Source organism: Labeo rohita, chromosome 17 (genome assembly GCF_022985175.1).
Source record: "Labeo rohita strain BAU-BD-2019 chromosome 17, IGBB_LRoh.1.0, whole genome shotgun sequence".
In the NCBI taxonomy this organism is placed as follows: domain Eukaryota; kingdom Metazoa; phylum Chordata; class Actinopteri; order Cypriniformes; family Cyprinidae; genus Labeo; species Labeo rohita.
Window position 1 is genome coordinate 3422624 of NC_066885.1, and position 26257 is coordinate 3448880.

Genomic DNA, 26257 nt, shown 5'->3' on the forward strand with positions numbered 1-26257 from the left:
GCCATTTCTGTGTAATTAATTGTGAAATTCACTAGTAATTTCTGAGTGGAAATTGTTTCAATTCTACACCATTTTTTACATTATTGAATTAAAGGAGAAGTCCACTTCCAGAGCAAAAATTTACAGATAATGTACTCACCCCCTTATCGTCCAAGCTGTTCATGTCTTTCTTTCTTCAGTCGTAAAGAAATTGTGTTTTTTGAGGAAAACATTTCAGGATTTTTCTCCATATAATGGACTGATATGGTGCCCTGATTTTGAACTTCCAAAATGCAGTTTAAATGTGGCTTCAAATGATCTCAAATGTGGTTGTAAATGATCCCAGCCAAAGAAGAAAGGTTCTTATTTAGAGAAACGATCGGTTATTTTCATTTAAAAAAAATACAAATTAACTACTTTTTAATCTTCAACACTCATCTTGTCTCGCTCTGCCTGAACTCTGTGTATTCTGGCTCAAGACAATTAGGGTATGTTCAAAAAACTCAGATCGTATTTTCTCCCTCAACTTCAAAAATCACTTCAAAATCATCCTACATCGCTGCAGAAGTACCGACCAGAATATGTGAGCAGAGTGGAGCGGCAACAATTTCCCCTCTGCGCTCCAGCATTCAGTAATCACTCCGCTCCAGCTCCGCTCCGGGTTCACCATTTCCCACTTCCCGCTCCACTCCTCAGTCAGCTGATCAGGAGCACCAGAGGAAATCTACGGCTAAAGTATTTCAGTATGTCTTGAAATATCACATAACATATTACAATAAAATAAAACTAATTAAAATACTAGGAGAGAAGTTGTGTGGCTTATTGGACCACTAGTGTGCAAACAATTGTCCTACCATATTCCTATCAAGCTTATTACGTGGTTGTCAGCATTAAAAAGTATCATCTGCTTTTTTCAGATGAAACGATGAAAATCATAGTTTTTGTCAGTTTTTTTTCTACAGATCGCTGCATTTCCTACAGATTTCTGCTCATTTGAAAACGGATACAGATGAAGCAGCGCTGTAAGATTACATTTGATTGAATCCATTATTGAGATAGCAACTTCGTGTGTAAATAAGTATTGTACCTGTTTAAATCATGCTTTAATATGAAAATATTCAGTATCTAGAAGGAGCAAACAAATTCCTCGAAAACTATCCTCCTAAACCTTCCGCTCATGTATATTGCTGTCATTATAATCTTCACATTCTTTCTGACCCATCTACAGGTGCATCTCAATACATTAGAATGTTGTGGAAAAGTTCATTTATTTCAGTAATTCAAATCAAATTGTGAAACTTGTGTATTAAATAAATTCAATCCACACAGACTGAAGTAGTTTAAGTCTTTGTTTTTTTTTAATTGTGGTATTTTGGCTCACATTTGACAAAAACAAATTAGAATACTTCATAAGACCAATAAAAAAAACATTTTTAGTGAATTGTTGGCCTTCTGGAAAGTATGTTCATTTAATGTATATGTACTCAATACTTGGTAGGGGCTCCTTTTGCTTTAATTACTGCCTCAATTTGGCGTGGCATGAGAGATCAGTCTGACACTGCTGAGGTGGTATGGAAGCCCAGGTTTCTTTGACAGTGGCCTTCAGCTCATCTGCACTTTTTGGTCTCTTGTTTCTCATTTTCCTCTTAACAATACCCCATAGATTCTCTGTGGGGTTCAGGTCGGGTGAGTTTGCTGGCCAGTCAAGCACACCAACACCATGGTCATTTAACCAACTATTGGTGCTTTTGGCAGTGTGGGCAGGTGCAAAATCCTGCTGGAAAAATGAAATCAGCATCTTTAAAAAGCTGGTCAGCAGAAGGAAGCATGAAGTGCTCTAAAATTTCTTGGTAAATGGGTGCAGTGACTTTGGCTTTCAAAAAACACAGTGGACCAACACCAGCAGATGACATTGCACCCCAAATCATCACAGATTGTGGAAACTTAACACTGGATTTCAAGCAACTTGGGCTATGAGCTTCTCCACCCTTCCTCCAGACTCTAGGACTTTGGTTTCCAATTGAAATGCAAAACTTGTTCTCATCTGAAAAGAGGACTTTGGACCACTGGGCAACAGTCCATTTTTTCTTCTCCTTAGCCCAGGTAAGACGACTCTGTCATTGTCTGTGGTTCAGGAGTGGCTTGACAAGAGTAATACGACAACTGTAGCCAAATTCATTGACACGTCTGTGTGTGGTGGCTCTTGATGCCTTGACCCCAGCGTCAGTCCATTTCTTGTGAAGTTCACCCAAATTCTTGAATCGATTTTGCTTGACAAGCCTCTCAAGGCTGTGGTTCTCTCGGTTGGTTGTGCATCTTTTTCTTCCACACTTTTTCCTTCTACTCAACTCTCTGTTAACATGCTTGGATGCAGCACTCTGTGAACAGCCAGCTTCTTTGGCTCTAAATGTTTGTGGCTTACCCTCCTTGCGAAGGGTGTCAATGACTGTCTTCTGGACAACTGTCAGATCAGCAGTCTTCCCCATGATTGTGTAGCCTAGTGAACCAAAATGAGAGACCATTTTGAAGGCTCAGCAAACTTTTGCAGGTGTTTTGAGTTGATTAGCTGATTGGCATGTCACCATATTAAAATTTTTTGAGATAGTGAATTGGTGGGGTTTTGTTAAATGTGAGCCAAAAATGATCACAATTAAAAGAACCAAAGACTTAAACTACTGCAGTCTGTGTGCGTTGAATTTATTTAATACACACGTTTCACAATTTGAGTTGAATTACTGAAATAAATGAACTTTTCCACGACATTCTAATTTATTGAGATGCACCTGTATATCAAGCTAGCTGACTACGTTTAACATGGGTTCTTGAGAGCGAGACAAGACGAGTATTTGACGTTAAAAAGTATATAAATTGTATGAGATTTTATGAAAATAACAGATCGTTTTGCTAGATAAGATACTTCTTCCAGCCGCACTTGGGATAGTTTGAAGCCGCATTTAATCTGCATATTGAAAGTTCAAAATCAGGGCACCATATCAGTCCATTATATGGAGAAAAATCCTGAAATGTTTTCCTCAAAAAACATAATTTCTTTAGGACTGAAGAAAGAAAAATTTTAACATCTTGGATGACAAGAGGTGAGTACATTATCTGTCAATTTGTGTTCTGGAAGTGGACTTCTACTTTAAATATGAGCATTGCATGTTCAAAGTCAAAACTCCGTGCTGTTTTGCATTCTCGCTGTTTCAAAGCAGTTTGCATTTGTTAATATCATGCATTTATACAAAGATTTTACTTGTTGGTCTTCTTTTGATGAATTATGGTTATTTTATGGTGCTTTTGATTGTAGCATGTCATTTGATATTTGATCTCCCTCATGTTTTTGAATGAGCTGGTAGAATTAGTACTGTACCTTAGATTTCAAAATAAGAGTCCCTGTGTGTTTTGGTTTTGTTTGTATTGAAAAGCATAGGAAAGACAAAATATTGTTTAATACGTAGAATTTGCTAATAATGGTAAAATAATCGGTTTGCTGTTCTTAAAACACGTTTTTGTATCTGTGAACTCCAATATAAGTTAGCAAGATTTGTAAAGCTCTTGCTGTAATTGTGTGCGGCATGCATCAGATAGTTCATGAATAATCAAGGTCCTTTTAAAGCGAATCAGTTCATAGCGGTCGTGGTGAAGCCTGTAGGCGTTTATTTTCTAGTCATGCATGAACAGCTTGTATCTGCTTGAATGGGGTTAGTCTGAAATCTCTAAAAGTGTATTTTTGCTTCAGCTAATGGGCACGTGTGTTTTTTAGCAAAGCAGCCCGGCGAGTCCTTTGATGGCGACGGCGTTTTGCAGCAATAAATTGACCAGAAGTCGTTTGTTTTTAATGAGATTTTGCGCCATCCTCCTCCAGCGGTTGTCAGTGTGAACGGAGCTTCACTGTCTCTGCCAACTTTAAGAGCGCGGATAATGAAAACTCAACTTTAGCTGGTAACTAGTTTCATGTGTTATGCATTTATTCAACAGTTTCCCAACTATTATCCTCTCTGCCTCATAATTGGCTGATCTGCCACCTGATTGACGACTGATGAAAAGATCCGCCAGTGAATCATTCACACTTACAGTAGAGTCTTATTTTTTTACACTTCTGAGTCACAATGCTTTTCGTCTAGAATTCATCTAACATCTAGGTCCATTTATAGATGTGTGTTTGTGTGGTTTTTCAGGGTCAAGGGAGGTTCTTAGAATGCCTTAAATACAGTGTTATAGATTTTGAATAGTACAAAAGTCTTAATAAATAGTGTAACAAAAGTTTTAATTATAATTTTAAGAGGTCTTAATTCTGGGGAATTGTGATATTGCATAATCCTATTATTAAACTTCAAAAGCCTGTGATTTCATTAAATAAATGTAAGCGTTGCATGTTCAAAATCAAAACATTGTACTAATGTGCGTATCAGAGCCTATTGCAAAATGAATACAGTGCATTTATGCCAAGTGAATAGTTATTAATCTAATATTGATGAATTGGGAGAATATTTACTTTGTTGTTTTTATATTGTAATATGTTATAGATAGTTGAGCAGCTGGGATTAGTACAACAAAATAATTTTAAAATAAGAGTCCCTGTGCATATTTTAAAACCTGTTTTGCTGGTAAGCAGTATTGAGTCCTCATTGAATATGTGAGATATGTGATTTATTTTGAGATTGAGTTTTTTCTGTATGGACTAAAGGTTGTAGTCTAAAAAGTCTTATGTTTGATTTTACCCTGGTTTGTATTCGGTAAAAGCATACAGAGAAATTTTATTTAACGTTGTCAATGTCTAGTTCAGTTTAATGTTTCATGCGGTTCACAAGAAATTCTTCAGAAATAATGATGTCTCAAAAGTTTTGTGAAACGCAAGAGCAGAATGTCTGAGCTTATTTCGTGGATTGTAGAAAGGGGAAAAAATACACCATTAAAGTATTATAAAGTTGTTCTTCTGTCTGTTAAAAATAGGATATGATGTCTGGTGAGAGGAACAGACCCTCAAATAAGTTGTTATTTGAAGCATACATTTTATTGGAATTGTATTATTATTATTATTATTATTATTATTATTATTATTATTATTATTATTATTATTATTAATAGGGTTAATATAGGTTACTAAAACTAGAATCATAAAATGTTTTTGTTAACTGAAATAAAATTGTATTTTTTATTTATTTTTATTTATGTATATTTTATTTTTATTTTTAAAATGTAAAGAAAAAACTTTAAATGTAAAAATGACTAGAAACTATATAGATATATTTAAAACAAACAGAAACTAATAAAAATGTCAAAAACACAACAAAATTGCTAAAACTAAAATCATAAAAATAATCATTTTTGTGAATTGGAATGAAATAAACTTTAACTGAAATAACAAAATTGTTAAAACTAAAATCATAAAAACAATTGTTTTGTGAATTAGAAGGAAATAAGCTTTTACTAAAATTAAAATTAAATGTGAAAAATTAAAATTTAAAAATTTAATATATATGTATATAATATTATTATTATTATTATTATTATTATTATTATTATTATTATTACAGGTAAATTGCTAAAGTACTAAAATAACTAAAACCCAAATAAAAACTATAAGACACATTTAAAACAAACAAAAATTAATCAAAATGACAAAAACACAAAACAAAGTGTTAAAATGAAAACAGAAAATGTTAAAATTAAAAAATGAGTGTTCAGACAAAGAATCATGATTAATTCCATTTAAAATAAAAGTTTTTGTTTATATAATATATGTGTGTACTGTGTATATTTATTATGTATATATAAAGATACATACAGAGACACATACAGTATATATTTTAAAATATTTACATGTATATATTTATATTATACATTTAATATTCAAACATAACATTTTTCTTAAATATATACATGCATGCGAGTGTATTTATATATACATAAAACATATACACAGTACACACATACATATTATGTACACAAAAACCTTTATTTTGGATGTGAGTAATTGATTAATCATTGCCCAGCACAAAAAAAAAAAAATCTGTATTAATAAAAACTATTATAGCATCACAATGATACTAAAATAAGTCCAATTGCACCCAATTTGAAATTACTTCAGTTTATGATGCAACCTTGTTTTCACTTTGAAAATAGCCATGGAAACAATCAAACAACTTGTTATTTCCTGATGATTTTCCCTATACTTGTTTCTCACAGCAAATTTTGTAGACTTTATATAGCACATGAGTCACACAAACTGCTTTTATGCTGTTTTTTGCTGTTTTCTGCTGTTTTCTTTTTCTTTTCTGAGCTGGAAAGACGTCACTGTGATCTGCGTAAAAAGATTCTTCATATTAGTTCCACAGAAGTAATAGCAGCGCACAGGTTCAGAGCGACACGAGAACGAGTAAATAATGATAGAGGTGTCATTTTGGTGGATTGAACTCTTCCTCCAGCCAGGTGTTGATGTTTGCCTGGAACCAAACCAACTGAACATGAATAGCGTTCGCTCCGTCTGACGCGTCACATGAGACTCCCTCAGAAGCTGTGAAATGAGAGCGCGGTTGCTGCGTTTGTAGCAGAGAGAGCGAGATATGAACGCTTCTGACATTCAACTCCACAGCCGACGGCAGACGTTCGCGCTCGCACACGGAGTCGCGCGGGGTCAAACACGTACGGTCGAGCAGACGACGAGCGTTTAGAGCCGGTGACTCAAAGTTCAGAGACGGCGGCTGACATCATCTCCAAAGGCCAGCTGCATGTGAGAAGAAACATGATATTTTGATTATTGTGAAGGGCTTGAGCGATCTGGAAAGGTCGTCGGGGATGTCAAGTGTTGCAGGTATTCCTGCGCCGGCGGATAATGAACTCTTCAGGCTTTCAGCCGGTAACGTCATCTCGGCCCGGGCGCTTATTGATTTTGATGTTGCTACGGACCGTGAGGCGCTTATTGATTTTGATGTCGCCGTGGACATGGTGGCCCGGGGATCGTATGTTTATTGCAGATGTGTTTGTGTAAGAACAAGCAAAGGCTCAAATACAAAGCACCTCAGTCTTCATTGTCTTGTTGTTTGACTTCCGACTCGATCGATAAAGTCATGGAAACGGTCAACAGTAATAAAGGAACTGAAATGACTGTGTAGCATAATAAAATAGCCGTGTAATTGCAGCGTAGGTCAGTAAAGACCAGCGGTTGAAGGTTGCAGGTTCAAACCCAGCAAAGACGGATCACAGTTTGTGTTTTTATATGATTGTTGTGTAAATTATACACTGCTGTTCATGCATTTTTTTTAATAAGTAAGTGCTTTCATGCAGCAAAGATGCATCAAATTGTGGAAAAGTGACAGTAAAGTCATTTATATTAAAACAAGATTTTTATTTAAAATAAATGCTGTTATTGTATCAAATAATCCTGAAAAAAAATCATTTTTCACAAAAATATGAAGCAGCACATCTGTTTTCAGCATTGATGATAATAAGAAATGTTCAGCATATTAGAATGATTTCTGAAGGATCATGTGACACTAAAAACTGGAGTAATGATGCTGAAAATTCAGCTTTGTGTTGCAGAAATAAATTATATTTTAAAATATATTCAAATGGAAAACAGACATTTTAAATGGTAATACATTTTCAAAATTGGACTGTTTTTACTGTATTTTTGATCAAATAAATGCAGCCTTGGTGAGCTAAAGAGATGTCTTTGAAATAAATTAAAAGAACTTGAGTATTTATAAAAAATATATATATTTTAATCCTGAAAAAAATCACAATTTTTTCAAAAATATGAAGCAGCATGGCTATTTTCAACATGATAATAATCAGAAATGTTTCTTGAGCAGCAAATCAGCATATTAGAATGATTTCTGAAGGATCATGTGACACTGAAAACTGGAGTAATGATGCTGAAAATTCAGCTTTGCATCACAGAAATAAATTATATTTTAACATTTATTCAAATGTAAAACAGACATTTTAAATGCTAATAAGTTTTCAAAATTTTGCTGTTTTTACTGTTTTTTTTTTTAAAATCAAATAAATGCAGCCTTGGTGAGCAAAGAGACTTCTTTAAAATAAATTAAAGGAACTAGAGTATTTATTAAAAAATATATATATTTTAATCCTGAAAAAAACTACATTTTTTTCAAAAATATGAAGCAGCATGACTATTTTCAACTTGATAATTATCAGAAATATTTCTTGAGCAGCAAATCAGTATATTAGAATGATTTCTGAAAGATCATGACACGTCATGACATGAAAACTGGAGTAATTATGCTGAAAATTCAGCTTTGTGTTGCAGAAATATTTATTTAAATAATATTATATTTTAAAATATATTCAAATGGAAAATGGAGATTTTAAATTCTAATAAGTTTTCAAAATTGTACTGTTTTTACTGTATTTTTGATCAAATAAATGCAGCCTTGGTGAGCAGAAGAGACTTCTTTCAAATAAATTAAAATATCTTACTGCCTTTAATTTTTTTAATGGAATATGTGTTAAAGTATTCATAAAAAATGGATATTTTAATTGCAATTAAGTGGCTTAAAAACTGTCTGAAATGCAGATTAACTAATAAAATCCTCTTGAAAGCTGCAAAAGTAATATCTTAAAGTTTTAATTAGTCTCTTTTGGCTTGTTTTCCAGTTAAAGTGTCAAAAAAAATAAAAACATTGAAACAAGAAGCAACATTTCTTTTTTGTGCTTTACAATAATGAAAATGTTATTTATTACAATAATGAAAATGTTTTATTTATTTATTTACTTTTTTTATTTTACTGGTGTTTGTTTTTATTTCTTTACTTATTCAATAGTTATTTATTTTCATGCAGATAATGTCATAATGTAAAGAATTTAATTCTATTAGTTTCATTTTTTTGTATTATTTTAAATACATTCCATTAAACAATACAGAAATTACAATTTTAATAATGTATATTATTTTTTGTGCTTTACAATAATGAAAATGTTATTTATTTACTTGCTTTTTTATTTATTTGTTTGATTTTATTTTAATTATTTGTTTATATTTGTTTATTTTATTTATTAAAGAATTTCATTTTATCAGTTTTATTTTTCTGTATTACTTTAAGGACATTTCTCTAATCAATACAGAAATTACAGTTTAAATAATATATATTATTTTTGCATGACAAATTTTTTTTTTTGCTATTTATTTATTTATGCAGATAATGTCGTAATTTACAGAATTTTAATATATAATCAGTAATATTATATATTATATTATATAGTATATTTTTGCATTACAATAATTTTAATCCTAAAGATTAAAATTAAGATTTTACCACCCTGAAATGTTTTAATGGAATATGTATTGAAGTATTTATAAAAAATAGACATTTTAATTAAAAGTTAAAAACTGTCTGAAATGCACATCCTCTTGCACACTGCAAAAATGACTCTTAAAGTATTTTAATTAGTCTTTTTCTTGGCTTGTTTTCCAGTCCAAGTGTCAAAAACACTAAAACAAGGTAAATTTAGATGAAAAGTAACATTGCAAATGATTGTTTTTGTAGATTGCGTTGCAACTATTGTTTTGAACTTTTATAATTCAAAGCGTGAAAATGTGCAAATGCACTGGTGTAAAAGATGCATTCTCTGAAAGCAAGTCTTAAGGATGTATGCAGTGTTGCTTCTGAACTGCATTGAAATGCATTGTTTTTAAGAATTTTTAGATATTTTAACTAGAAAATTAGACTAAAATCTGCATTAAAATAGTATTTTTTGCATTGTTGGTGGTGCAGTGACACACTGAGTACCAAACAAACGTAAGTTCTACCGTGGAGAAGCTTGATTCGGTCAGTGAGCAGTAAGAGGTTTGCTTCTCCGTTGGCAGTCAGCGATCTGCCTAATGTTCCCGTTTGCAATTGTTCATCTCTGTCCGTTGTATCGGCAGGGAACGGCATTGTCAGCTCCGCCGTCTGTGAATGACAACACCTTCCTCCCGCTGGCACGCTTATTGTGTTTGACAGGCCAGAAAACGGCATGGGACAGGCTCGCGTTCACGCTGTACTGTATTGTGTTTTGTGTTTAACATGTAAATAAAGCGGCCGTGGAGAAGAGCCGCCCGTGGCCATGAAACGCATCGGGGAGATGAAGGTCTTTGGTGTTTTTAGCCACATTTATGGAAGTGTGAAACTTTGTTTAACTGTAAAAGGGCCGCCGCTGTTTGTGTGAGATATTCCTTCAAGAGCCCCATTTAGCAGTTGTGCCACATGACTGAGGATGGCAGATTGACACTTCAGCGCCCAGCAGGAGACGGCAGACGCGTGTGCTGTGATAGGGGGCGCTGAAAATCATCTCAAACGTGTGCGGTCAGGCGGAGAACTGATGCCAAAAGGAGATTCAATCAAGAAGCACTGAAAAGAAAGTTCAGAAAACAACTCTAGAAAGGTGGAAGTTGAATCTCATGAAAACATCTCTAGGTCACATTTCACCCTATTTAAGAGTTTTCTGCGATATAACAACTTTATTTTTATTTTTGTTACGGATGAGTCAAAACTGTTTTTCTTGGTAATTGACACATAAACCACAAACACTATTGACTGAGCTGTAATTGCACAAAGCCCAGGACATTCCTTTAAACAATACAGAAATTACTATTTATATAATATATATTATTTTTTGTGCTTTACAATAATGAACATTATTTATTTATTTACTTACTTTTTACAATTTTATTTGTTTATTTTTATTTAATTATTTATTTGCTAATATTTTATTTTATATTTTTTTATTTTTTTATTTTTTTATTTATCTTTATTTGTTTATTTTCATGCAAATAATGTAAATTAATTTCATTTTCTGCATTATTTTAAGGACATTTCACTAGACAATACAAAAATTGCACTGTAAATAATATATATGATTTTTTGTGTTTTACAATAATGAAAATGTTATTTACTTTGTAAATAAAAGTAAATGTTTATTTACTTTGTAAAAATGTTATATATATAGTATATAATTTGTTGTGCTTTACAATAATGAAAATTATATTTATTTATTTACCTTGCTTTTTAAAATTTAGTTTGTTTTTATTTAAATTATTTATTTGTTAATATTTATTTTTTATTTTTTTTATATTTTTAGATGTTCATGCAGAAAATGCCACAATGTAAAAAATTGGATTTTATTAATTTCATTTTCTGTATTATTTAAAGGACATTCCTCTCAATTTTTGTGTTTCACAATAATGAAAATGTTATTTATTTATTTTTTTTTTTTACTTGCTTTTTAAAAAAAAATTCTGTTTGTTTTTATTTAATTATTTTAATATTAATTTAATTGATTTATTTTGTTATTTATCTTTATTTATTTATTTATTTTCATGCAGATAATGTCAATTAATTTCATTTTATATATATCATAATCATAATTTTTGCACTTTACAAGAAAGAAAATGTTATTTATTATTTATTTACCTTTACTTCCTTTATTTATTTAATTTCATGCAGATGTCACAATGGAAAGAATTCCATATTATTAATTTCATTTTCTGTATTATTTTAAGGACATTCCTCTAAATACTACAGAAATCACATTATTATTATTCAAATAATATATATTACTTTTGCATTACAAAAAAATGTATTTATTTAATCATGCAGATGTCACAGAGTGAAGAATTTTATATTTTCAATAATATTACAGTAATATTAAGTATATTTTGAATATTAAATAAATGATTTAATCATTAATTTATTCATTCTTTTTTGTTTATCACACAGATAATGTCACAAAGAAAGACAAATTCATACATATACATACATGTACATACAGTACATAAATGTATACATTCATTTTGTATAGGGATGCACCGAAACATATCGGCTGAAATGCTTGCGCGTTTTGTCAGTAAAGCCGGTTCTGTAATCAGCGGTAAATGCCATCAGGTGCGTGATTTCACGTTGAGCCGTATATACTACACACAGCCGTTGTTCACCGACGAGCTGCGCAAATTCACACTGATAATGAACATGGATTTGCGCAGCTCGTCAGTGAACAACGGCAAAACGCGCAAGCATTTCGGCCGATACGTTTCGGTGCATCCCTAATTTTGTATGCACATTGTTTTTTATACACATGTATTATTTTACTGTGAGATTTACTCTTGTGGACTGTGGTGATCTCTGCCTATTTATCTTGTGCTTAGAGCACCGCTTAGCTTTGACAGATTAAGTGAGATCAAATATTTCCCTTGTTTAGTTTTCAGTATTGCCCGTTGCACAGACTGCATGTGCTTTTCTATTGCTGACCATTATTTGTTAACCTTTCCTCCTCCTTCTCTGTTTTTCACATTATCTGCGATATCTGTTCTTCCCGGGAGGTCTCACTCCAAATCTGAAAAGGCTCAGGATTTAATTAGCTCGATGTTCTCGCGTCTCTCTTCAGCGGCCGAGGTTGAAGTCACAGCTGCTGGGTTGAATGTGAATTCAATTCAATTATTTGCCACTCATCAATTATTTATGTTTTCTCCTGCTTGATTACTCGAATCAAAGAAGTTAACCGCATTCGTGCCAACATAATGTGCTGGAACAGGGCTATTGATTTGCAATTGGACAGTCGGCAGAATGACCTCAGCTGTTACTTTTAGACTTGTATATTGTTGAAATTAATAAGCCGTTGGTCGGCTTTCTTAATGAATGAAACGGAATGTGCTTGCTGTTTACGGCTCTGCTGTAAAATGGCCTTTGTGATCTTGTTTATAAGATCTCATTAAAAAGACATTCATCTGAAGTCGACATGAAACCAATTGACCTTTAATGCTGTTCCTGGTCTTACTCTGAATGATTCATTCATGCACATTATTCCTAAAGATAAAAAAACATCAAAATCTTTCATCAGTTGCTTCTAGCCACAACTGGCTTGCAAGCCTGTGATCCAAAATGCAATGCATTCAACATAAAACAGATTGGTTTCAGGTAGGTTTTTGACCTTCAGACCCCAAAATTGTTGACTTGTGTTTTATTCTCCCATTTTTCAGATAACAAATACGCTCCAGCTGTAACTCTGAATGGATATATCTTCATCCTGGGAGGAGCGTACGCCAGAGCCACCACCATCTACGACCCCGAGAAGGGAAACATCAAAGCAGGACCCAACATGAACCACTCCAGACAGTTCTGCAGGTAAGACCAGCATAATGCTGAACATCAAGGTGCACGGAGAAATCTGGATGGAGAGGTTTTGCAGCTGTCAGAAAGCTATTCATGGCTATTTTTGTGCATTCATGGTTCGCTGAATAGAGGTTGACTGCACAAATCTACTGTTAATGGTGCTTCAGTATTGCTATTTACAGGGTTTGTACAAGTGCTTAAATTTGACTTTTTGAAATTTAAGGCCTGGAAAACCCTTGAAAATAGCAGTATTCCTGAAGAGGTACTTGAAAAGTGCTTAAATTATCGACAGACTATTTATGAAATAAGTATTTAATATTGTCAATAAGAACATCTTTTCACTCAATTCAAAAAACATACCTTTTTTGCTTATTTCAGTTAATGTCAGAGACAGTCGAGCTCAGCATATAGTAGTAATGACAGTGTCATGTAAACTTGGCTGAAGATATGAAAAGACTAACAGATGAACCAAATCTGTTTACGCTGGAACCGCTCCGATTGATTCAAACTTGTGACTTCAGTTGTTCATTTCAAGCAATTTACTAGCAAAAATCAGATCAAATTAAAAGAGCCATTCATTTTCGAATTTCGACATCACTTGTAATGATTTTAAAAAGCATTTAGTGATGGTGAAACTGAGCTTTTCAAAACTCCAAATCAGTTAAATCATTGCATCGCAAAATGATTCACTGTTTTAAAGCGCTCTAATTAGACCGCAAATCATTTGTTTCAGATCGGGACTTCGAATTGGGTATTGCAAATTATTTGATTCAGGTTGGGACTTTGGAGCATATATGGCGACTCTTTCAGTTTAGATCGGAACGGGTTCGTGAATCGTTTCGTGACTTTAATGATTTAAATCAACTGATTCGCAATTCGCGATTTGAGATCTCGATGTAAGTCAAATGATTCACACTACATGATTTGAAGTCCTAAAATAAATCAAATGATTTGCAATACACAAAGTTTCCCGTGCTCCATTTGATTTAGATCAGAACTTCAGAGCATGTTCGCAAATATTTTGATTCAGATCAGAACTTCGGAGCGTGTCGCAAATCATTTGATTCAGGTCGAGACTTTGGAGCTCGTATTGCAAATCATTTGTTTTATTTCGGAATGGGTTTGTGAATAATTTTGTGAATTGAATGATTCAAATCAAATGATTCACAATTCGCAATTTGAAGTTTTTTAAATCACGAATTGTGAATCATTTGATTTGAATCATTCAATTCACAAAATTATTCACAAACCCATTCCGAAATAAAACAAATGATTTGATGTTTTTTTTTTTTTTAGAAAAAATCAAACCATTAATCATTAATGCAGTACAGTTATAAAAACAAAACAAAGAAAAATGAAAGTATACGCAAATGCAAATCTTTTAAGACAATAAACCATGTTTTTACTATAGTAAAAGTGTAGTATACTTTAGTAGTAATACTTCACATGTGCTTCACTTATTAGTATATTTTTATTTATCTCTTTCTTTTTTGAGAATTTGAAATGTAAGACATTGTTCAATAAGTGCAATCTCTGATTAAAGTCCTTGAAAATCAAAACAGTAGTGCTTGAAAAGTTCTTGAAAGTCCTGGAATTTAATTTTACAGTATCTGTACGAACCCTGTATTTTGCAACCTAATGCATTCAGAATTTTAAGTTTTCTTAACTCTTTTCCTAAGAAACTTGCTTGGACTACTTTTTGTTTATTTGAATTTGGTCATTCACTAAATGCAAAATGCTTGTTTTGGATCACTCATTAGGAGATTGTATCAAACTCACCAACTCATGTGATTAAAGCAATTGACGCTTCGTTACATCACAATGTTTCAAACCTCGGTTTCAAAACATTTCAAAATACTGATGGTTCGCTGTTAGATTTTATAACATAGGTTTATTTTTAATACATTTAAGGAATTTTAATGCTAATGCACAAAAAATGTGCATGAATATTTAATTGCTTCTAATGGATCTAGTTTGTTAAGCCCTGTCTAATATCTTACAAAACTCAGTTTTACATACCGTTGTCAACATTTGAAGTGGATCAAAACCTTTCATCAGAGTTGTCCTAAAACCAAAACAATATCTGTTCTTGTCTTAGGACAACTTTGATTACATTTTTTGACCTACTTCAAATGTTGACTGCTGTATTTTACAGAATCTTCATACTTCATGCTATTTAATCATATGAAGACTGCATTTAATAGGTTACACTTTCATGAAAACATTTGCAATTAATTTGTAAAAGGTGTCTTCATACATGCTTAGAATGAGTTTTCGCTGCCTTTACATTGTTTTACAGGCGTTTGCTGCAAGCCTGTGGCCTTTTGAGCGCTTTGAAGCAGTGAATTATTTTACAAAGCATCTGGTTCAATTGATTTAGAGCTTCAAAAAAAATCTTAGTTTTCCCCATCTCTCCAAAATGTCAAATTCAGCCAATGAATTAGTTATGCCAACTGCATGACTAATTTATTGGTACTGCAAACCAAATTTCTTTATTTCTTGTTCAGCAAATTTTCATGTAGAAAAAAATGAATTGATCTGTTGTTCTGGTACTGTATGTACCAAATATAGAGATGTAACTATATATTATAGTTATATAGGACATTTAATATATAAGGTCAGCTTACATGCTTACAAATCAAGGATATTTGGCAAGGATATTTGGATCATTAGGCTGAAACATAAACTTTAAGAATGGTGACAATCAGCAAATATAAAAAGATGAGATGTATAACACAACAAATAACTAAAAACAAAACAATTATCTTAATATAGCAAGCCGGTAACCACCAAATCAATGATTTAAAAAAGCATTTTGGCAAATCCAGGTAATTTACCTTAGAAATATTATGTTTTTAACGTTTATGGCTGTTATAGCACCAGCTGTGATGTGATCTCCTTAAAACTTTACATGAATGTTTAGAATCACTTGTCAGATGTGCTCACCAGGTTTTGTGAAGTTTTAAGTTTTCCGTTAGACTTTATAGGGTTTTGGGTCCCTTTTCTAAACGACCTTGTTATAGCTTCCTAAAGGGTAAATTTCAGGGGGTTTTTTTGATCATTATTTACCTAGAGAGTCCAGAGAAGTTTGCAAAAGTGTTTTTTTTTTTTTTTTTTTTTTTTTTTTTTTACATGTTCTCAATAATTTAACAAATGTTTTGATTGACAGCAGTTGTTCTAGAGGCAAAGTTGTCCAGAATGAGGAGTTTATATGATGCAAATATCATGCAATCTATAATTGTTTTCGCCCTCAAAAAATGGCGATTTCTTTCCAATTTTTTACAGACCTTTGGGGCCATGAGTCAGACAGGCCCACCAAGTTTCATTCCGATCGGCCTCCATTAACCTTGTCTAAAAGGTGCTCAGACTTCATCAGCCAATGGTGCCCATGTTTTTTTTGTTTTTTAGATACGCAAATGTCCTTATAGACACTTGTGGCACTTTGGATCACGACCGTGCACAGTGATTTTTATATTGATAGGAAATCGATGCGTAGTTATAGCCATTTTTAAGGTTTTTCCCCTTTTATAGCGCCACCAAGCGGCCAATCTCTGCAATTCTTTTCCTGTGATCTGAGATTGAGCTCTTACATACGTGTTCTGAGTTTGTCGAATATATCTCATTCCGTTCAGCAGTTATAGGCATTATACTAAAAGTGGCCCTTTCCCTTTCAAACGTCTTGGTGTCCGTTTGCGACGATGAGCCCAACTTTTTTTGATAATTACTGATATTCACTCTGCAAAGAATCTTTCTGCCCCGATTTGGTTCAGATCAGGCGAAAAATCTAGGACTAGTTTGCCAAGTATTCTGACGACATAAGACACTTGGGCCTGCAACTGACTGTTTAGGAATTATGAGCGATTTCATACTTTTGATCGCCGTAACGCCCCCGTCAGGCCGATTGGGGTGAGCCTTGGTCACATTGTAGGCAATGTGAGTACTTCCATCCCTCCAAGTTTCAAGTCTCTACGACGTATAGTTTGGTCTGCACAATCAATTTTAAGTAGAGAATGCTGATCCTTGGCTGTTCTAACAATTACTATAGGGTTTCAGCGCATGCTTGAACCCCTAATAACAGTAACTGCATCATTTATTAAAGGAGAAGTCCACTTCCAGAACAGAAATTTACAGATAATGCACTCACCCCCTCTTCATCCAAGATGTTCATGTCTTTCTTTCTTCAGCCGTAAAGAAATTGTTTTTTGAAGAAAACATTTCAGGATTTTTCTCCATATAATGGACTGGTACGGTGCCCCGATTTTGAACTTCCAAAATGCAGTTAAAATACGGCTTCAAACGACCCCAAATGTGGTTGTAAACGATCCCAACTGAGGAAGAAGGGTCTTATCCAGTGAAACGATCAGTTATTTTCATTTAAAAAAATACAATTTAAATACATTTTAATCTCAAACGCTCGTCTTGTCTTGCTCTTTCTGAACTCTGTGTATTCTGGTTCAAGACAGTTAGGGTATGTCGAAAAACTCCAATCATGTTTTCTCCCTCAACTTCAAAAATCATTTCAAAATCACATCACTGTAGAGGTTCCAACCCAGTCTTTGCAAAGTGAACATGCAAAGAAGATCAAACAGCCTTAACAAAAAAAGGTAAAACAGCGATATGGGTCGATTTTGAAGTTGAGGAAGAACATGACTGGGAATTTTTTGACATACCCTAACTGTCACGAACCGGAACAAAACAGTTCAGGCAGAGCGAGACGAGACTAACGTTTGACATTAAAAAGTATATAAATTGTATTATTTATATAAAAATAACCAATCGTTTCGCTAGATAAGACACTTCTTCCTCGGCTGGGATCGTTTACAGCCACATTTGGGATCGTCTGAAGCCGCATTTACACTGCATTATGGAAGTTAAAACTCGGGGCACCATAGAAATCCACTATATGGAAAAAAAATGTTTGAAATGTTTTCTTCAAAAAACATAATCTCTTTACGGCTGAAGAAAGAAAGACATGAACATCTTGGATGACAAGGGGTGAGTACATTATCTGTCAGTTTTTGTTCTAGAAAGTGAACTTCTCCTTTAATGCTGCAATACTTGCTGTAAACTTACAAAGCCCTAAACATTTAAGCAGTATTGTTTCTTTTGACGTTCTGTATTCACAAAACTGTGACTACTTAGGATGACATTTTGTACAATAATGTTGGTCTAACATTGTTTATGTAGTTTTATGTAATGTAATTGCTTTTTACAGTCTACTACAAACATGAAATATACCTCAAATCATGTGTCTTGAGGCGAGTTCATTTATGAACATGACTGATTTCTTCTTCAAGCATTTATTGTCACAATTAGAGTCTTTTTGGTTTTAGTTAGTCAAAAAGCACACTTAAAGCTTGTTTTTACAGCCTCTTTTAATCGTGTGATATATAGGACACCACAGGCTCCTGCTCCAGCTGTCTAAAACGCATTTGTTTTTAGGTTTTAATGCTTTGACTGAGTTAACTTTATTGTTATTGTCGGTGTTCATTCAGCAACATATTCATTTAAATTAGCCGCAGTCGCTTTCAAATAAGCCAAAAAATGCAATTCTCGCCTCATAACTACCAGCGTTACGTAATGTTAATGAACAAAATGAGCATTAACAACCATCATCAAGTGAATGCAGATGGCTCAAGCTGAGAAAAGCACATTGTCAAAGCGATGTGTTCCAGTTTACACAAAGCCTCCCCTGCTCGCTCCTAAGACTTTATTCGGTGTCCCCCAGGGTCGTGCTTTGGGCCCGATTTGCTTTCAGTGCTGATTGGTATTCGCAGCAGAGGCAGTAATTAGCTCAGCAGCAGATGAAGCACGAACGAGCCGCCGAACAATCGCTAGTGCATCACGTCTCTCTAAAACACACACAGGCACCTTTTTACGCTTCCGCTGTGTATTTGCGATACAAATATGTTTTCCCGAAACGACACGTCAGTTACAGTCACGCTCGCGTGAGTTTTCGCATTAACATTTTGAAACCTGTCAAGAGCTTGAAATGAATACGGCCCAAAGAGAAGATTAGAAGGTAGATGATTCGTCTCATCCATCAGTTTGACAATTTTACAATACAGAGCCTTTGTGTAAGATGGCAAATGGGAACATAATCTTAATCATTACACTTATGTATGTAGTTTGAAATCCAGAAATTTGTTCTCAAATAACTAGGGACAGGAATCTGACAGAACTGCGCGGTCAGAGAACAGATTATTGTAGTACTTTGTTCCTTTGTTCTGTCCACATCAGAAAATGAACTGGCAAACAAAGTTTTTTATTAGGAGGAGAAAGATAAGTCAAAACTTAAGCTTTAGAACACACACACACACACACACACACATATATATATATATATATATATACATACATACATACATACATACACACATACACACATATATATATATATATGTATACATGTGTGTATACATGTATTAATTTCAGTTAATGTTTATTTTATTTTAAGTAACTTTATGGTTTTATATATATATATATATATATATAACATAAATATATTGTTTTTTTACTTCACTTCTTTTTTGTTTTCTTCATTATTATTATTTTATTTTTTCAACTTATTTATTTAGCTTTTTATTATTAATATTATTATTATTATTATTATTATTATTAGTTGTTTTTTTTTTTTCAACTTATTTTATTTGATCTTATTTTATCCCTGTAATAACTATAATTGCCATGATCCAACCCCTGTAATATTTTTGTAAAAATTACTGGCATTATCATTTTTATTAATTTTTTCCATCTATTTTGGTTTATTGATGTTAATTAATGTATTATTATTTTTTTATTTATTGTTTCAACAAATTTCTTTTTCCTTTAAATTATTATTTCCTACTTATTTTATTATTCTTTGATTCTATCTTATTTCATCCCAGTCAGCTTGTAAGTTATTTTCTTTCTGTATTTATTTGATTTTTATTTGATCTTATTTAGCTTTCTTTCTTTATTTTACTATTAATATTGGTTTATTTTTTCAACTTATATTATTTTATCTTATCTTATTTTACCCCTGTAATAACTATAATAACCCTGGTCCAACCTTGTAATATTTTTTAATATTACTGTCATTACAATTATTATTTATTTTTCCAAGTTATTTTATCTTTCTGGTTTTATTTATTTATTAATTTATTCATTCATTCAACATATTCCATTCTTTTTTCGAATAATTTTTTTTTAACTTATTTTATTATTTTATTTTATCTTATTTAGCTTTCTTTTTTGTTTATTATTATTATTATTATTATTATTATTATTATCATCATCATCATCATTATTATTATTAGTTTTTTTTTTTTCCAACTTATTTTATCCCTGTAATAGCTATAACTACCCTGGTCCAACCCTGTAATATATATATTTTTTATTATTACTGTCATTATTATTTTCATTTATTTTTTATTTTATTTTATTTTATTTATCTTTTTTTAATTAATTCATGTATTATTCTATTTATTTATTTATTGTTTCAACATATTTATTTTTTCTTTAAATTATTATTTCCTGTTTATTTTATTATTTTATCTTATTTTATCCCAGTCAGCTTGTAGGTGGTTATGGAGCAGTACTAAAAAAAGAAACTAAACCAGTTCTGAAATCTCATCTTTTCCAGTGCGGTGGTCCTGGACGGGAAGATCTACGTGACGGGCGGCATCGTGAGCAGCGAGGGCCCGGCGCTGGGAACCATGGAGGCCTTTGACCCCTGTGCGAACGTGTGGACGCTACAGCAGAGCATGCCCTGCCCGCTCTTCAGACACGGCTGCGTGGTTATTAAGAAGTACATTCAGAGCGGCTGACGCTGACACGGACGAACACGACTCCACCGTCTATTGCACACCGGACACCCACTTTCCACACGGCCAGGATTAGCAGTGCTGATACCGAAGCCTCGCTCACTTTCTGACACCCACTCGGAATGTAGAAGCTAATCTTTTCTGCCGGGCACAAACGGGCCTTCGTGTAATATAGCGCACCTGACAGATGTGTGTCGTGGCTCTAGCCTTAATGCTCTGCGGCCATTCAGACTGAACTTTTTTTTTTACCCAATTCCTTTTTATCTTCATTTACACAATTGCCACTATTTTAATGTTTGCATAACTTTCATTAATTTCCTTTGAGCAATACTGTAAAATGACAGCGTCTGGTTTCAGTAATCCGTATGATGGTTCACCCAGTCGTATCGCTCTTTCATCATTTCCTCGAAAGCACTTTCTAATAACGTAGGGGAGACAAAGTTGTCTAACAAGCACTAAAACCTCATGTGACCTCTTGCACAAGCTCCGCCCTCCTTTGTTACTGTTGCTCAGTCAGACAAACTCTCCCTGCAGATTTCAATGCAATTGTTAGTAAAATGAGCTCATGAAGTGGTAAAACGGATTGGATGTTATTCGTACGTGGGCTGGAATGAAGCGTGACATTGCAGAGGATCTTTTATCTGCCGTTTTGGATCCGAAACTGATAAATTACGCACTAACGTGATTAAAAACGGCAGAGACTATGAACGGAGGCTGCCAAATGCTTCACGCAGTCACTGAAAAGAAAAAGCAATCACGGCTGATCACATTAGTGTAAGTGAACAGAGCTGGTTACGACCGCGGATACTATATCATCGGAAACAATATGCACATAAAATGACATGCGCTTCAAAAAAACATTTCTTAATAGATATTTAAACATATCAACATTTTAATCCAAGATACATTGACTGCGCCTGAAAAATGACTTAAGTCTTGTTTTCTGAGAAATGCATCAAAATGAGTTTATGCTTAAAACAAGAAAAATGATCTGTCAGTGGGGTCAGAAAAATAAACTTAATTTAAAGGGAAAACAAGATTATTTTTCTGACCTCATTGGCAGACAATTTTTCCTGCTTCAATCAAAAATTCACTTAATTTTGATACTTTTTAAACTTTTTTTCCCGAAAACGACTTTATAATTAATGCAGTTTTTCAAATGTAAATTGATGTAGATTTAAGAATGTTTAGATGTTTGTACTGGAAAATGGGACATAATACAAATAAGTAATTCTTGTTTTCCACTTAAAATATCTTAAAATATTTACTACAAAAGCAACACTGCATAAGATATTAGGACTTGTTTTGAATACAAGTGTATTTTGTTTCAATGCCCTGCATTTTTTCACGTTTTAAGTATAAACAAGTTAAAAACAAATGGAAAAATTTGCAGTAAGACAAAATACCTGTATATTAAAGATACAATTAATGAATAACATATCTTAATGTCTTATGCAAGTAGATTATCTTTATCTATAAAAGATGCGCTGCAAAAAAAATGTTCTTAATAATTATTTAAACATTTAAACATTTTAATTCAAGATAGATTCACTTTGCCAGAAAAATGACCTAAGTCTTGTTTTCTGAAAAATGTATCAAAATGAAATGAGTTTATGCTTAAAACAAGAAAAATTATCTGTTAGTGGGGTCAGAAAAAGAAACTTAATTCAAAGTGAAAACAGGATTATTCAATCAAAAACTCACTTAATTTTGATACTTTTTTTTTTTTTTTTTTGTCAAAATGAGTCTTGTTTTCCAGTTAAAATATCTAAAACCACATAAATTTACTAGAGAAGCAACACTGCATAAGATATTAGGAGTTGTTTTTAGATGTTACATCTTAAATACGAGTCTTAATGCTTAATTTTTGTCTTAATGCCCTGCATATTTTTTCACGTTTTAAATATAAACAAGTTAAAAACAAATGGAATAATTTGCAGTAAGACAAAATACTCGTACATTAAAAAAAAGTTCTTAAACAATATTTAAACATTTAAACATTTTAATTCCAGATGGTTTTACTTTCCTAGCAAGTCTTTTTTTTTCTAAAAAAAATGTATCAAAATGAAATGAGTTTATGCTTAAAACAAGAAAAATTATCTGTCAGTGGAGTTTAGTAAAATAAACACTTTTTTTTCGGAAATCAAGACTAATCTAATGTAAATGTATCTTGATTTAAAAATGCTTAGATGTTTGTATTGGAAAACCAGACAAAATACTATTAAATAAATCTTGTTTTCCGGTTAAAATATCTACAAATTTTTGACACCACATAAATTTACTAAAGAAGCAACACTGCTAAAAATATTAAGACTTGTTTTTAGAGGTTGCATCTTTTATACGAGTGCATTTTGTTTTAATGCCCTACTTTTTTTTCATGTTTTAAGTATAAACAAGTTAAAAACAAATAAAACTTATCTGCCAGTGTGGTAAGATAAAATACTTGTATATTAAAGACTGAATCTATGAACAAAACATATCTTATACAATGTTGTATGCAGCGTTGCTTCTCAAGTAGATTTATCTTGTTCAGGATTTTCAGATATTTTTCGATTTGACTTTTAAACAAGTCAAAAAATACTAATTAAAACATGTTAAGTTATTTTCAGCATTTCTGCCTGACATCCTACATGATAATTTGGGAATGAGGGTGACAGTTTAATTTATTACTCAAGGTTTATTTAAAGATTTGAAAAATGCATTTAAAATTATTCAGACGTACAGATCTTCTGCTTGCTTTAGAAAGGAGCAAAAGCTTGTCTGATAATATAATACACGGCAACAGTTGCTAAGGTAGGACTGGCGAGGGGTCAATTATAATCAGGCCTGGACAGAATGTGTTTTTTTTGGAAGTCAACATGAAATTAACACTGTTTATTTGTTATAGTGAATGATTCACTGATGCATTTTATTCTAGAGATGAAACAAAACTGTCTTTCATCAAACTGGAATAACTTGAAACAACCTTTGAAACCACTTATGCTCTTATCTTGTTTTTCAATAAAAACTAATTTACATGATATTAGAAGTTGTTTCAGAGAATTTACTGTCTTGAATTAAGTTTATTTTCCTTCCCCCATTCGAAAGTGGGTTTATCCTGCTTTAAGCAAACATCTAACTAATTTAGTGAGGTTTATGCTTAAAACTAGAAAAAACAAAAAGCAACTGGGAAAGAAAATTTAACTTAATGCAAGATATATTCACTGCAAACAAATACTTTCTTTTAACCACCTGCCTGTATTGTTCACCATCTTATTAATTTGTGAGGGATAAAATCAAGCCTACACTACTAAAGTTTTTGAACAGTAACATTTTTTTTTATGTTTTTTTTTAATCTATTCTGCTCACCAAGCCTGCATTTATTTGATCTAAGTAAAGTTCTGAAATATTTTTACTATTTAAAATAACTGTTTTCTATTTAAATGTATTTTAAAATGTAATTTATTCTGTGATTTCAAGGCTGAATTTTTAGCATCATTACTCCAGTCGCATGATCCTTCTAATATGATTCTAATATTTTTTCAGATTATAATATAGATTTTTTTCAGGTTTCTTTGATGAATAGAAAGTTCAGAGGAACAGCATTTATCTGAAACAGAAATCTTTTGTAACCTTATAAATGTCTTTATCATCACTTTTGATCCATTTAAAGCATCCTTGCTAAATAAAAGTAATAATTTATTTTCCAAAATTTTAGCTTTGATCACAGGAATAAATTACATTTTAAAGTGTATTCAAATAGAAAGCAGTTATTTTAAATAGTAAAAATATTTCACAATATTACTGCTTTTGATGTGTTTTGGAGCAAATAAATGCAGGCTTGGTGAGCAGAAGAGACTCACTGTTCAAAAACGTTTGACTGGTAGTGTGTGTAGGGAGTGTGTGTATATATATATATATATATACATATATATATTTATATATACAATATATAATGGTGTTTGCTGTTGACTAAAAACTGAGGCAAATTCTGTCTGGGTCTGATTATAACTCACATCTGCACAAGTTGACATTGGTAGGTTTATTATAAGATACAAATCGAACACCGAAGAGTATATTTATGTGAGATGTGTAAAGACCTTCCTTTGACAGGAATTGATGGCGTTTGACTCTGCTCTTTCTCCATCCACCGCAAGATCTTTAATTTAGGGCATCTTGAAGCGGAACCTGAAGGTGGGCTTGAGCGCCTCGAGCTGGACTGGTATAACATTTGTAGCTTGATTTTTCTTTTCTTTTCTTTGGACTGTTTCACTCTTTTCTTGCACGCAGCCAAAGCACAAAACACCTGAGACTCGGAGAGAAAACAGGAAGCGTTTGCCTTCATTTCCTCTGCATTGCCAAACCACCAAACGGTGAAGACAGCGGGACGCACGCTGTCAGACAGGGAGGACGATTCTCTGTAACACGAAAGTAATTAAAGTTTATTTTAGGACCTTTACATGTCAACAAACTGTTTCTAGACAAAATGTATATATAGTATGTTGAAGAAATGTTATGTACAAAACACAAGCTGTTATTGCTTGAATTAATGATGCTGTTGCATCATTAGTTAAGACAATAACACGTATGCAAAATACAATGTACATTCGTAATGAAAGAATCACTGGTCTCTCGTTTATTTTGTGTTGGGAATATATCTCGTTATAAGTGTTGGGAATTGAGGTGTGCTGTTATATTAAGTATGACTGATGATAAAACAGCTGAAAATCCCACAGATGCATGCTGTGTAAGGCCATATCCACACACCTGAATATCACTCATGTGCTTTTTCAGGAGATACACACCTAGCAACCAATCAGAACATCTTAGCAACAACATGGCAACACCTTGACCACCATTCAATAGTATGAGATGACAGGATGCTTTGAACAGATTTCCTGTTGAACTGTCACAAACTGAACTGCAGTGGCACATGCAGTAATGGGTGAAAACAAAGCTTTTCGAAACTCCAAATCAGTTAAACCACTGAGTCACAAAATGATTCACTCCAAAGCACTCGAATATCGCGAATCATTTGCATCACATCGGAACTTCGGAGCGGGTTGGCGAATCATTTCACGAATTGAATGATTCACGATCCGCGCTCCAAAGTCCAAGGTCTCGATCTGAAATAAAGGTTTGCTAATCTTCAACAACTCCAGTCGGATCGTAGATCGCAAATCATTTGATTCAGGGATTTCAGTGGGTTCGCAAAACATTTGTATGAGATCGACACTTCGATCCGCGCTCCAAAGTTCGAAATCCCGATCTGAAATGGTTTGCGATTCATCAAGCACTCCAATCGGATCGCAAATCGTTTGGATTGACTTGGATTGGAACATCACAGCGGGTTCGCAAATCATTTGATTCGGATTGGAACTT

The 26257-nt window shown here is 32.9% G+C and overlaps 1 protein-coding gene across 1 annotated transcript in view; it reads left to right on the plus strand.

The window, feature by feature from the left end:
* Nucleotides 1-25488, plus strand: part of LOC127180122 (kelch-like protein 29) — a 156731-nt gene extending 131243 nt beyond the window's left edge. Inside the window, exons 13-14 of the mRNA XM_051134083.1 lie at nucleotides 12959-13103; nucleotides 20716-25488. Of these exons, the coding sequence (XP_050990040.1) occupies nucleotides 12959-13103; nucleotides 20716-20899 (329 nt within the window). The 3' untranslated portion in view covers nucleotides 20900-25488. The remainder of the gene's footprint in view (nucleotides 1-12958; nucleotides 13104-20715) is intronic.
* Nucleotides 25489-26257: the final 769 nt, after the last annotated feature.